This window comes from Vitis riparia, chromosome 6, assembly GCF_004353265.1.
Source record: "Vitis riparia cultivar Riparia Gloire de Montpellier isolate 1030 chromosome 6, EGFV_Vit.rip_1.0, whole genome shotgun sequence".
NCBI lineage: Eukaryota > Viridiplantae > Streptophyta > Magnoliopsida > Vitales > Vitaceae > Vitis > Vitis riparia.
In genome coordinates, this window is record NC_048436.1 from 15,795,660 (window position 1) to 15,809,744 (window position 14,085).

The window sequence follows — 14,085 nt, forward strand, 5'->3', positions numbered from 1 at the left end:
CACGAATTATTATTATTATTATTATTATTTTATTTTAGGTTTATTCATCTAAAAACTTAAAATTTCCTAACTTTCAAATTTTCTCAATTTTCATCAATAAATCAACCCATATCTTAATTTTTCAATATTTTGATCTTAAAAGAAAAATTAAATAAATTGACTTTGGTCTAAATTGAAATTTTTTTAAGAATATTGAATGTGTTCAAAACTAACTAACGAATCTAATATATTAATTTAGAGATTAAAATTTTACCTGAAAAAATCCGACCTTCAAACCTTCAGTCCTATGTTTTACAATTTTTTTTATTTTTTGTTAATAAGGTTTTCTAAATAGAAAAGACAGAAAAGAAAAAAATATATAATTTATACCTAGGATTGTTAATTACAAAATGACCTTTCTACCCTTACTAAAAATATTTAATTACTTTTTTTTTAGTATTTTACCCCCAAAATTAATTTGGTCATTACATAATATATATATATATATATATATATATATATATATATATATATATATATGTGTGTGTGTGTGTGTGTGTGTGTGTGTGTGTGTGTGTGTGTGTGTGTGTGGGCGCGCGCGCGTGCGTGCGTGCGTGTGTGTGGATCCTGCGTTTCTACGCACGCGCGCACGTGTGTGTGTGTGTGGGCGCGTGCGTGTGTGCATGCGTGTGTGTGTGTGTGGATCCTGCGTTTCTACGCATGCGTTTCCATTATGGCGAGACTCGCTTGTTATTTTTAAAATTGATTTTTAAAAGTTGTTGGAGTCACCACTTATTTTTGTTTTATTTTAAAAGGGAAAAACAAAATAAGAAAAAAAAACCCTAAATGTGACTCCTAAAGAAAAAACAGGTCTGTGAAAAACCGAGTCTAGGTTTAAGGGTCAGGTTGCCTATTGGGAAGATATGGTGATAGATCATAACACCCCTCTAAGTCATAAGAATTAGGTCTCTACTAATTAAGTTAAAGCAAGTGTGACAATTGATAGATTAAATATGGATACTAAGATAATATCAATCTAAAAATAATCAAATGAACAAGAAAAGCAATGTAGTGAGCTAATTGTTTCATGAAAAACAAAGGTTAGTAAATGAATACAGAATAATCGCATATGTCACAAAGCAAAGCAAGTCAATCAAACATAGCAATCAATCAACGAACGAGAAAATCTCTTATGTTAGGCCCCGCCAAAGCCCGATTTATTTTAGCATGAATTAATTCCATAAATTCCATTATTTTGAATTACAGAATTTTATTCATGCTCATTCAAAACATGAAAATTGAAAATTATTAAAAATCAAGCAAAATTTTTGAAAGGTGCTTGTTGTAAAGAAATATGGCAACAAATTTTATTAAAAAGGGAAAATATTTCAAATCAAGGAAAAAAAAAAAGATGCATGCCTAGTGGAAAATGGTAGCAATTGATTTATTAAAATTGGATTTATTTAAAATAAAGAAAGAAAAATTGAAGAATTAAAATTATTTTAAAACAAGATTTTTGAAAATCAGTTTTTGAAGGCATGCATGAAAATATAGGGAGTGAGACGCGTAGGCTTTAAGAGTGGCCCCCCAAAGATGGCCATGCATGCCATGCTAGAGAGAGAGAGAATGGGTCCCAAAGATATAGAGAAGTTAGTAGAAATGAGGGCTTGTCCTTTTGAGTTTGATCATTCATTTTGTCTTCTCTCCTTGTGCCACATGAGAATCCAAGCTTCTACCATCACAAGTTGACATAACATCCTCCTCGATTGGTGAGCAATTTCTTAAATTTTGTAGGCTCGGAATTAACTACATATCCTGCTTAGGCATCGGGTTCAGTTCAGAATAATGATTTCCTTTTTTACTGCAAAAACCTCATCCCATACACCAGAGGAAAACTCTGTTGAGACCCCATTGATCACGTATGGGCTATATGCAGCCACATACCCATAATCTGATCCCATCTCATCTCTCAACTGCCACCCAACATATCCAACAAAGAATATGAAATCCTCAGGCTTAAGCACCCTTTGTTTCACCAGTTTTCCAGCTTCATCCAGACTCTAGAGACCCACCGAAGCGCAAGGAACAATCAACAAAGATGGTTTTCGAGTCTAGATTAGTAGCCTTCGTCCAAAGCAAAATCAATTGGAGATTTACTGGAAGTCTCTGAATAGGTAATAATGTCATGTTAAACAATAGCCAGTGTCGTGTGGAAAATGAGAAGTGCTTGGTGGGCAATGTGGGTTAGGTTGATGGTGGTAAGTATGGTATGAAGGATAAGTCGAGTGTGGTGTGGTGACCAATTCAGTGGGTACGAAGGATCGGGGCAATGGTGAATTGGCTATAAGGTGTTTTTTTTTTCTTTTTAGGCACAGAGTAGGTACGAAGTTATGTGGCTTAGGATTCAAATTCGATAAATGAGGTATTTTGGTGGAGGGTTATGGATAGGCTTTGGGGTGGCTATGAATGCTATTGGTGTCAAGCCAACTAGAGTCAAGTCTATCCGACTTCACTGGAGTTAGGCGGACTTCTTCTCTTCTTTGTGCTTTTTGAGGAGTTCGTCCAACTGCACTAGAGTCAAATAGACTTCTTCCCTGCATAAAAGGATGTCTGGACAGGTGGTCCGGATAGGTGACCAAAATTCTCTATTGTACCAAAATATTTAGCCTTTTTACATAGTAACTCTGGTCAAGAAAAAACTAGAGAAAGAGTCACTACGGCTTTTGTAGTATTCCGGGTATCGTCTCCAAGGACTGACTTATGAAAATTGTCAATACTAGAATAAATGAATTGTTTTTGTTTAAATCCTAAAGTGAAAAACAATATGTGAATAATGTGAAACTAAGTAAAAGAAATTAAATTAATAAAAAAAATTAATATTAATTTTAAATTCAATTGATTCAAGTTTGGGGTTTTCCACAATCCAACCTATGGTATAGAAATTAGATAAAACAAGGGTCTTTTAAGTAATATAATCTTAGGGTTTTGGGATCCTTGGCCACTCGCGATCAAGTTGAGTTCTATAACTCAAAATTGCATCTGAAACCTAATTTTTCCTTTTTAAAACAGATTACTAAAACCATCAAATGAATGAGATTGATTACCAATTTAAGATTTGGCTTTTTAACCATTCCTACTCCTTATAGCTTTGTTTAGGGGCAAATAACGGTAGGGAAGACGAGGATAACTAATGATCAAGAATTACCAAGAATCACTAGTATCAAGTAATAACCTACTGTATCATTTCCTAGCCCTTAGGTTTTCATGCTTCAAGCCCCAAGTTGGCTCTTAGCCTCTCATGGGGGTGATGTCACATTCACAATCCATAATAGGGTAAAAATCCATAATTTGAATCAAAAGAAACTAAAAACAATATATTTTATAAAGAGGAAAAATAAAACAAATCAAAGTTCTCATCTTCTTCCACCTTCAATGTCAAAAACTCCGGAAAAAAAAAAAAATCCAAGATCCCTAAAACCTAGAATTGAGAGAGTTTATATAATATCATCAATTACTTAACATGTGGCACACTCTCATTGGCCACTTATTACAAAATAAATTCCTAAAAATGATTAAAAATAATAATAAAATGGTGATTTCTAGTTATGTGGGGTCCACTTAGGGCGGATGAAGTGCCTTAGATGCAATTCCCGAGGTAGAGGAGGCGGAACATCAAAGTGGCAGTGGGTGAATTCGAAATTGGTGTCATCTCAAAGTGGATTTCGAATTCATAAGTTGAATTTCGAAATCATTTCGAAATGACCCTCCAACTTGGTGCAGTTGTCTTCAAATGGCCATAACTTCTTCATTTCAGGTCCGATTTGCACACCGTTTGAAGCATTGGACTCCTGACTTCCCGATCTTCCAAACGATATATATTATGTATATAATGGTCTCCATAAAGTGCTCTAAATTTTTCCTCAAAGTCAAATTATATAATACCATCAGATTTTTGAGTTCTAAATTTCCATGCAGCTGAATCTTGCTTCATGCCTCATTTCCCATGCTTTCTTGCCTTCTTTCTTACTCCATAATGGTCATTTCTCATCTTCCAAACTCATGATATCCTCGTCTTGCCTTTGCTTACGTTCTATGAGTCTTGACTCACTTATTTCCTCATTTAGCCCTTTCTTAATCTTTCAAAATCTAAAGTCATTCAATTTACACCATTTTCTTCTCTTGAACCTGAGATAAGTCTCCAAAGTACAAATTAAACTCATGGCTAAGGCCTTAGCATTAATTTAGGTCAAGTTGGGTGATTTGAATGTCCTTTGGTGCACAAATCATATCGAATATGTGCCATTAGAGCACATATTTTGGCTCCAATCAGCAGATCCCTTTGAAGCTTAAGTCAAGCAAGGATAACTTTTAACTATTTTGTGAGAGAGAATGAGCGTATATGCGTGTGTACCTTATTCATGATTTTTAAGGGGTTTATATAGAGCTTATGACATCATTGTTGTAGTGCTAACTATGCACTCTAGCCTTTCTTGTAATGATGATTGCCCTTAGGGCGGCTGGCCAATCATATCAAATAAGGACGGCTAACTAGTGCCAACTGCTAACATACCAAAATCTCGAACTATGTAGCTAACTATCCATTTAGCCTACCAATGTATGGGATTGTATGTAACAATTAATTGACATTGACTATTGGGTGTAAATAGAGTCTCGTCCGTCACTCAGATGTCAGGTGTCTAGGCTAGTGCTCAAACATCAGGCGTGGTTGATCACGCACGCTAGAAATCTTGAGGACTTGACCGGACTAATTTTCCAGTCTAAGAGTCTAGTGAGCCCAGCCTATCTAGTCTGTCTGGGCTTGTGGAAGAAAGGAAACGTCTCACTTCTGGTGTTAGACAGAACTTATCTTGGTCCAAACGGGGTGATCCCAGATGGGTTATGTGTTTGTCATAGTCGGCCAAGGGGTCTTAAGTTTGAGAAGGACATGTGGAGGGATGCCCCCCCACACATGTCATACGAACATAGAAATGAGAAAGACGACAATGAGACCTGATAGAGATGCAACTACTGGTTGTTGTTACTCAGGACATGAATGGGTTCTATACAGAGGCTTCAATTCCGAGAAGCGAGTATAAAAAGCACTCTAAAGGAGCCCAAGATGAGTAGAGCTAATTGGGGATGGATGGGCTTCTACACAATTTGGTATGGATCTGGATTGGGAAGATACGATGAATGCTAAACTCGTAGATGTGCTGTTATGGAATCGGGATGAATACAGGCTCCAAGCAGGGCCCCTTATATAGAAGCAGTTGGGGCCATTGGCATTTTCTCTATCAATTCCACAACTTCTTCCAATAGGTTTGGTAGACCAAGAATATCAACCCTACAAGCATAATGCTCGACTCCAAGCAAAACCCCATAAACCAACTCCATTTGATTGAAGAAAGTCCTGTCTTCCTCCACTAATCCTGCGTGGCTACAAGCACATAGTATATTAGTAAAAGTCACAGTATTGGGCTTGACCTTAGCCTCTTGCATTTTTGAAAACAAATCTATTGCGTCCTTGCCATGCCCATGCATTGCCAAACATGCAATCATGGCACTCCAAACAAACACATCTTTCATTTCCACTTAATGAAATACCACAAGTGTCTTCTACAGATCCCCGCACTTACAGTACATGTCAATAAGTGAGGTAATGAGATGGCAGTTTAACTTCATTCCCTGCTTCTTTATGTACACATGGATCCATCCACCTAAATCCATTGCTCCCAGCTGAGCACAAGCCGAAAGTGTGTTAACAAGAGTGACCTCATCAAGCTTTGCAGTTTTGCTCAACTGCAATTCATGGAAAAGCTACAAAGCCTCATTTGGATTACCACACTGTTCATAAGCAAATATGAGAGCAGTTCATGTGGCGATATCTTGATTAGGCATTGCATCAAAAATACCCTAAGCCGCATCATACTCCCTTATTTTAGCATACCCAATAAGCATAGTCGTCCATGAGACAATATCCTTCTCTGATATCTTATCAAACAATCTTTTTGCATCCTCAACACTCCCACACTTTGTATACATATCAAGCATAGCATTACTCAAAGTCAAGCTCTCACCAATCTTGTTACTCTCAATATATGAATGCACCCACCTCCCAAACTCAAAATCCGATTTCTTGGCACAAGCTGAAAAAACCCCACCATTGTTATGCCATTAGGTTTCATATTTTGCATTTTCATTTCCCGAAACAACTCCAATGCCTCCTCCGGACAACCCCCCTCCACAAAAGTTGTAATCATCGAATTCCAAGAAACAACATTCCTCCTAGGCATATTCATAAAAACCCTATAACCCAAACCCAACTCTCCACACTTGGCGTAAAAATGAATCTGAAAATTAAGAATGAAGACATCCGAACCCAACAACACCTTAATCACCATTCCATGAAAAGCCTTCCCTGTAAACAACTCCTCAAGTTCCAACGCGACTTTGATCAGAAAAGGGAAAGTGAATTTGTTAGGAAAATCAGGAGATTAATGAAGCATTCGTATGAAGATTAAGAGGATTTGATGGGGATTGGAACTGGAAGCACAAGCGTGAATGAGAGTGTTCCAAGTGTAGAGATTTGGGTGGGGAATTTGGTCGAACACTTATTGGGCATAATCGAGGCTGGGGAAGGGAGAAAGAGCGGCGGCGATGATGAGTCTACTGGAGAAGAAAGGGTCGAAGAAGGGACCAGTACGAAGCATCTGAGCATGGATTTGCTTCAATTGTTTCATTTCGGAGCATTGGTCGATGAGTGAAAGTGTCGGGTGGTTGGTGAAATATCGGTCGTTATTAAGGGTTATGGAGTTAGGGTGTGGGGTTGGGAGAGAGTGGGAACGTGGCAGAGAGACAAGACAGGGGTTTGGGATTGCCATGCATCCTTTTGTTCCATCGGATTTTTGATAAGAGTATGACAGTTTTAAAAAATAATTCCTAAATTATCGTAGTGGGAAAAATAATTCCAAATTTACCATAGTAGGAAAGAGAAAATTAATTGTAAGTGAAAAATTGTCTCTTTAAAAGACGATTTATGAACTTTTAAAAAATTTATAAAAAAAAAAAAAAAAATCGTCTTTCCAAGACATGATTTCTAAAATTCTACTTTTTTATATGAGAAATCGTCTCTGAAAGAGACGATTTTCACATGAGAAATAAATTGAAGTGAAAAATCATATCTTGAAGAGACAATTTTCACAAAAAATAATAATAAAAAAATAAAACCAAGTGAGAAATTATTTCTTAAAGAGACGATTTCCATACAAAAAAAATATATATGTGATAAATTCTCACTTTAAAAAAAAAAGGGAAATCATCTCTTAAAAAGACGATTTTTACACAAAAGTGGGAAATTCTCACTTAAAAAAAAAAACAAAACAAAACCTTAAAAAATCCACTTTTTCATTCTTTATTCTATTTATATAATAATACAATTATTATAAATATATATTATAAAATTAATTAATTTATTTACTAAATTCAATATATAAATAATATACTAAATAATTATTTAATAAATTAATAACAAATTTTTTTAAAACTCATTTTTCACATAAATTGATAATGGTTTTTTTTTTAATTCCAAAGTAAGAGAAAAAAATAATAAATTATTTATCTTACATTAAATTTAGTAAATAAAATTAATTAATTTTATAATATATATTTATAATAATTGTATTATGGTATAATTATAATAAAGAATGAAAAAACGGATTTTTGAAGGAGTTTTTTTTTTTTTTTTTTGAAGTGAGAATTTCTCACTTTTAAAAGTGGTATGGAAATCGTCTCTTGAAGAAACGATTTTCCACTTGGGCTTTTTTGATTTATTATTATTATTATTATTATTATTATTATTATTATTATTATTTTATTTTAAGTGAATTTCTCATTTTTGTGTGAAAATCATCTCTTCAAGAGACGATTTCCACTTGGTTTTTTTTTCTTTTAATTGAGAATTTCTCACACATATAAATATTTTATTTTTTATTTTTTTTGTGGAAATCGTCTTCTTTTTTTTTTTTTTATTGAAACCGTCTCTTGAAAAGATGATTTTTCGAACTTATAAATTATTTTCTCTTTCCTATCTGGACAAAACTACGGTAGATTTGAAATTATTTTTCCTATTACGATAATTTAAAAATTATTCCTTAAAACTACCGTAATCTTATAAAAATCCTTGTTCCAACCACAGTTTCGTTTTTTCCTTTAACTAGTTTTCTCAGTTCCTGGTGGACATCATCTTTGTTATTGAAAACAGGTCAATGCGACGCCGTTTCATCAACCGAAGAAAACGAAATTCCCAACACATACGCTACAATATTTGAAAAAATAAAATCCTAACACATTTTTAAGCGCATCAAATAACCAACGAAGATGCATATGCACACAAAGTATGTCATTAAGATTTTTGGATGACATATGTCAATATAGCCTTGTAATTAACTACAATCAAAGATAAAAGTATTATGATAGCTCCTTGTTCTCGTCCAGGAATGGATATATGTCGTATGGAATTTTAAATATAGAGCAAAACAAATTCTAAATAACTTTCTAGTCTTGATAATATCGGCAAAGAAATAAAAATATTTATATCAATCGGTCCAAATCAAGACGCAATCTTTTGTTCTATCCACCCCCAATTTATATTTTTATCAAGTCCAATATACTTGGAGTCATACCCACTTGGAAGTTGGAACTCCTTAAATCAGAATTGATAAGATAAAATGATGACTTGACAGTTCATCCTCATAATATCTAATATATAATTGTGGTATGGTGAACCACATTCGTACATGTCTCGCAATGCCCAACCCCCACTCAACTCAACCATTTAACAATGAATTCTCAAGGTAAGGAGAAAAACCACGCGATCAGATTAAGCAATACACTAGTCAATGGGGATGATATCAGCGATCAGCCGTCCAAGGGAATTGGAGGAAGATCCACCCTCCATCACAGCCCTCCTGCTCATCTCTCCCATTTCCTTCACCTTCTTCCTCACCATGCTATCATGCTCCATCACACATCTTATTGCACCATCTATCTCTTCCGCCACTACCACTTCTCCCCCACTCTGTCGATAGTCCAGTCTCAATTCCACTGCTAATCCCAGTTCCTTCACCAGTCCAAAGGCATTCAGCTGTTGTTCTGCATACATGGGCCAGGTCGCCATCGGTACACTGTTCCATATGCTCTCTAAGATGCTGTTCCACCCGCAGTGGGATACGAACCCTCCTATAGCTTTGTGGGCCAGGACTTCCATTTGCGGTGCCCAACCGCAGATCATTCCCCTCTCTCCGATTCGATCCAGGAACCCCTCAGGCAAGATCTCGCTGAGTTCCGTGCCATCAGAGCTTCCACCGAGTTTGCCATCCGGCCCCGGCAGACGCAGGGCCCAGAGGAACCTGTGGCCGCTGCGCTCGAGCCCAAGCGCGATCTCCCTCACCTGGGCCGCGTCGAAGGCCCCTATGCTTCCAAAGCAGAGGAACACCACAGACGATTCCGGCTGAGCGTCTAGCCACCCCATGATCTTACTGCGGTCAACCCGGTCTGAACCGGAATGAGCCTGACCCCCGAGGTCAAGAACCGGTCCCACCGTGTACACCGGGGGGGTCTGACCATCGGCGAACGACTCAATGGCGTAAGGCTCCAACTCGGAAAACGTATTTACTATAATGGCCTTAGCCTCTTTGAACCTCTGTGCAAACTTTATGAAAGCAGCGTAACCACCATGCTTGTTACTCACGGCTTCAGGCAAAACGCGAATCGGGACTGGGTTGACGAAACTCGGGAGCTCCAGATCAGGATCCGAGTCTTCAAACTCAGTGCCGATTTGGCTATGGCGAGTTGGGAGGGAGAGCATGAGGCCAAGAAAACCAGCACCAGAGGTGAGGTATAGGTACGAAGGGAGGCCTAGTTGGTTGGCCACATCAATCATAGGAAGACAGAAGAAATCAAGGACAAACCCGGCGAGTGGGACTGAGTCTGGGGAAGAGCGAGATGACATGAGGTGGGTAATGGCGTCTTTGACGTGAGGAATGTAGCTTTCAATGAAAAGCAGTATGTAGTGTTCTGCGGATTTGAGGAAGAGATCATGGGGTGGAGGGTGATCAATAGGAGGGAGGTCAATTAAATGGAGACGGGTTTCAGAGGCAAGAAGAGATTTGTTGTATATATCTGAATGAGGATTGAGTAATGAAGGCATTTGAAGGATGGTAACAGAAAAGCGATCGTCCGTGTGGATTAAGCGCTTTGCGAATTCTATGGCGGATATGCAGTGACCAGCAGCGGGAGTTGGGACGAACACCAGCTCTGCTTTCTTCATCTCCGTTGTCTGCTCTTTAATTTTTCTTCTTCCTACCCACATATACAAGATGCCACAATCCCTTTCACCGCATCATACCTCTTACCTTGCTGATATTTTTCCTGCTTGATGGTCCCACGACTCCCACCTTTATTATCTGCTGGCCGTAATGGTGTTGATATGGCTGATATTATCCCGTACCATCTCAGGTTTTCCAAAATTCTTTTTCTAATAAAATAAATAATTTAAAATTTTATGCATTATTCATGGTTGTTTTTTAAAATAATTTTTCCAAGAATAAATTAAAATTATTTTCACTTATTTTTAAAAATCAAAGAAAACGTGTGAGAAAAATTGGGATGTTTCACTGAAATATCGACGAAAAATGGAAAAATAGGTGCGCCCAATTTTTCGCCGGAAAATCCGATATATCGGACGCTCCTGCGGTCAACGCTGCCCAGCTACCTACGCGTCAAATTTAAAGTGGCTGCCATTTTAAATTAAAGTAGTGGCGAAAGGGACGCGGCCCAGCTACCCACGCCCTTCAAATTTATAGGGGCTGCGAAGGGGATTCGAACCAGGCCAAAAGGCCTGTGCTCAAGCTTGGTTGTAGACCAAGTTCTTATTTCTTAATATCCGATAATAATAAATATGTTAAATTTCATTATTAAAAAAAAATTAATTATTTTATTTTCAATTTTATTTAATTAATTAATAAATATATGAAAATCATCATTATAATTTTTTTAATAAATATTTTTTAATATCATTTATATAATAATAAAATATTAAAAAATTCATATATGCATCATCATTTATTTTACATTAGAATACATTTTGAATTAAATAAATTATAGTTTAAATGTTAAATGCATCATCATTTATCTCATTAATCCTATTTTTAAAAAATTAATATCATTTCACTTTTAAAATTTTTTTTGTTTATCATTTTGAATTTTTTGTTTTAAATTATTAAAAATATGAATTTATTAAAAAATACTAAAATATAAAAAAAAATAATTAAGTTGTAATATTTTATAAATTAAAATTAATTTGATTAGATAAAAAATAAATTATTAATATCAACATATCCTTACTTACCAATATTTTTCTCTTTAACCATACATAATATCAATTTGTGGACCTCGCATTTCGACTCATGTGTTTCCCACTCGATGGCGAGCTCGGTTTTTGTTTCGAAAAATGATTTTATTTATTAAAATAATGACTTGGAGTCGCCACTTATTTTTATTTTATTTTTAAAAGGGTAAACAAAATAAGAAAGAAAAATCCTAAGTGCGACTCCTGGTTTTGGAAAAGGCAGTCTGCGAAAAACCGGATCGGGTTCGGGGGTCAGGTTACTTATTGGGAAGGTACGGTACAGACCGTAGCACCCCTTTAAGTCTCTAAAGTCGGGTCTCTACTAATAAAATGAAGCTGACATGACAATCAATAGGAAAATCAATGGATACTCGAGTCGATTATGTACATATGGGAATCAGAACATGCATAGAGAATGACCAGAATAGAAACGGATGCATACCTGGGCCACGAACGAGCAATGCGCTATCATAAAAACAGAGTCAGTGCACAATATAGAGCACGAAATATATCACATGCGTTACCAAACATAAATTAAAATTGTTCGAAGAAAAACTAACTTTTTGAAAATCGAAGTCTTTATTTGAAAATTGGATTTTTAGAAATTAAATATAAGAATGAGAATTTTAGAAATTAAATTTGAAAGGAATTGGAATTTCAGAGAACTAAATTTGGGAATCGGAATTTTGAAGAATTATTTAAAGACGAAATTTTAATAAATAAATAAGTGAATAAATAAATTAATGGAACAATAATAATGATGAAATAATAAAGATTAGGTAAATAATTGCAAAAAATAGAATTTTAGAGATTGGAGATTGAATTTAGAGATTTAAATTTTGGGAAATTATTTGGAGATGAGATTTTAAATATATGAATAAGTGAATAAATAAATGAACGGGATAATAATAATAACGAAAATAATCATTAAACAACTGAATGTGAATAGTGGAATTTTTTAGATTGAAAATTAAATTTGGAAAACGGAATTTTGAAAAATTGAACTTTAATTATTGGAATTTGTAAAATAAATTAATGGAATGATAATAATAATAATGAGAATAATATTTAAACGAATGAACGTGAATAGTAGGATTTTTAAGATTGAAAATTAAATTTGGAAGTCGGATTTTTGAAGAATTGAACTTTAATGATCGAGATTTTTGAAAGAAATGAATAAATAAATATGAAATAATAATAATAACTAACAAAAATGATATTTAAACGAATGAAAGTGAATAATGAGATTTTTGCGATTGAAAATTAAAATTGGAAATCGGATTTTTGAAAAATTGAACTTTGATGCTTGGAATTTTTTAAAAGAAATAAATAAATAAATAAGAAATAATAATAATAATTAACAAAAATGATATTTAAAAGAGTGGAAGTGAATAGTGGGATTTTTAAGATTGAAAATTAAATTTGAAAGTCAGATTTTTGAAGAATTGAACTTTAATAATTTGACTTTTTAAAATAAATAAATAAATATGGAATAATAATAATAATAACCGAGATAAGGTTAAAACGAATGAACGTGAATAGTGGAATTTTTGAGATTGAAAATTAAATTTGAAAATCGGAATTTTGAAAAATTACTTGAAAGTGGAAATTTGAGGATTAAGTCTAAGAAAAGGGCATTTTGAAGATTTATTTGAGAATGAAATTTTTGAAGATTTGATTTGAAAGGAAATGGAGTTGCATTTGAAGGTGATATTTTAAAAAAAAAAGATGAAATTCGGAATTATGGAACTTTTGGGATATTAGAATTAAAAATTGAATTTTGGGAAAACTAAATTTATAGTTAGAGTTCTAGAAAATTATTTCGAGAATTAAATTTTGAAGAATTAAAATTAAAATATTGGAATTTTGGAAAATTGAATTTTAGATCTGAAGTTTCGTAAGCTGAATTTAAAAATCGCATTTTACGAGATTATTTTGGAAAGGATACGTGTATATATATATATATTCTTAAATAAAATAATGAATAAATAAATAAAATAAATGAATGAATTCAGAATGTTGAGATTTTTAAAAGAATTATTTGATAACAGAACTTTCAAAAAATGAAAATTTTAACATGAAAAAATGGAATTAAGAAGATGGCACCTGGGAGAAAAGAGAAAAAAACTAATAATAAACCCCTTGAGGCCTATTGGACCCATGCCACTAATGACTAAAAAATAATAAACTCATGTCTTTGACTTTCATTCACCAATTTCTTTAAACATGCCATCAAAACAAAAGGGCTTCAGCAAATATTTGCCCGTTATCACTGTTGCTCCAACCTGAACTCAAAGAATAAATTTGAGTTCCCTCTACAGAAACATCAAATAGAGGTTCCCGGTCAAAACTAGGTTCATTAACCAGTCCAAAGAATACTCTCACTGAATAATGCCCCTTGGGGCACCCTATTGATAATGCATAAATTTTCAGGACCTCCAGATGGAGGAAAATAACGGAGAGTTTTAAGAGGAGGAGAGATGAGACCGGGAATTATTGCATTAACATTTCAAGAACCATCTGAAAAAATGAGACTGTGTTGTTCGGAGACGACAGCACTCCTCCGTCGTCCACATCCTCGGCAACCGCGACAGCCACCGGAAACCAGTTCACGTTCCGCGCCCTCTCAGATCCATCTGATGAACTATGTTCAGACATCAGATTATCAGCGAGCCACGGAAAGCGAAACTGTGAAGAAG

General features: G+C 34.8%; 1 protein-coding gene and 1 pseudogene across 1 annotated transcript; both read right to left on the reverse strand.

Annotated features, from left to right (window-relative positions):
* Nucleotides 1-5,175: 5,175 nt before the first annotated feature.
* Nucleotides 5,176-6,860, reverse strand: LOC117917036 (annotated as a pseudogene).
* Nucleotides 6,861-8,720: 1,860 nt separating this feature from the next.
* LOC117915886 (UDP-glycosyltransferase 71K1-like) lies at nucleotides 8,721-10,383 on the reverse strand. Its single transcript, XM_034831627.1, has one exon. It carries the CDS (start codon nucleotides 10,346-10,348, stop codon nucleotides 8,870-8,872), a length of 1,479 nt encoding a protein of 492 aa, XP_034687518.1. The 5' UTR covers nucleotides 10,349-10,383; the 3' UTR covers nucleotides 8,721-8,869.
* Between the last annotated feature and the right edge of the window lie 3,702 nt (nucleotides 10,384-14,085).

What these genes read in the sequence shown, in the direction of transcription:
- LOC117915886 (XM_034831627.1), bottom strand. Translation starts at nt 10,348, where the DNA reads ATGTGGGTAGGAAGAAGAAAAATTAAAGAGCAGACAACGGAGATGAAG.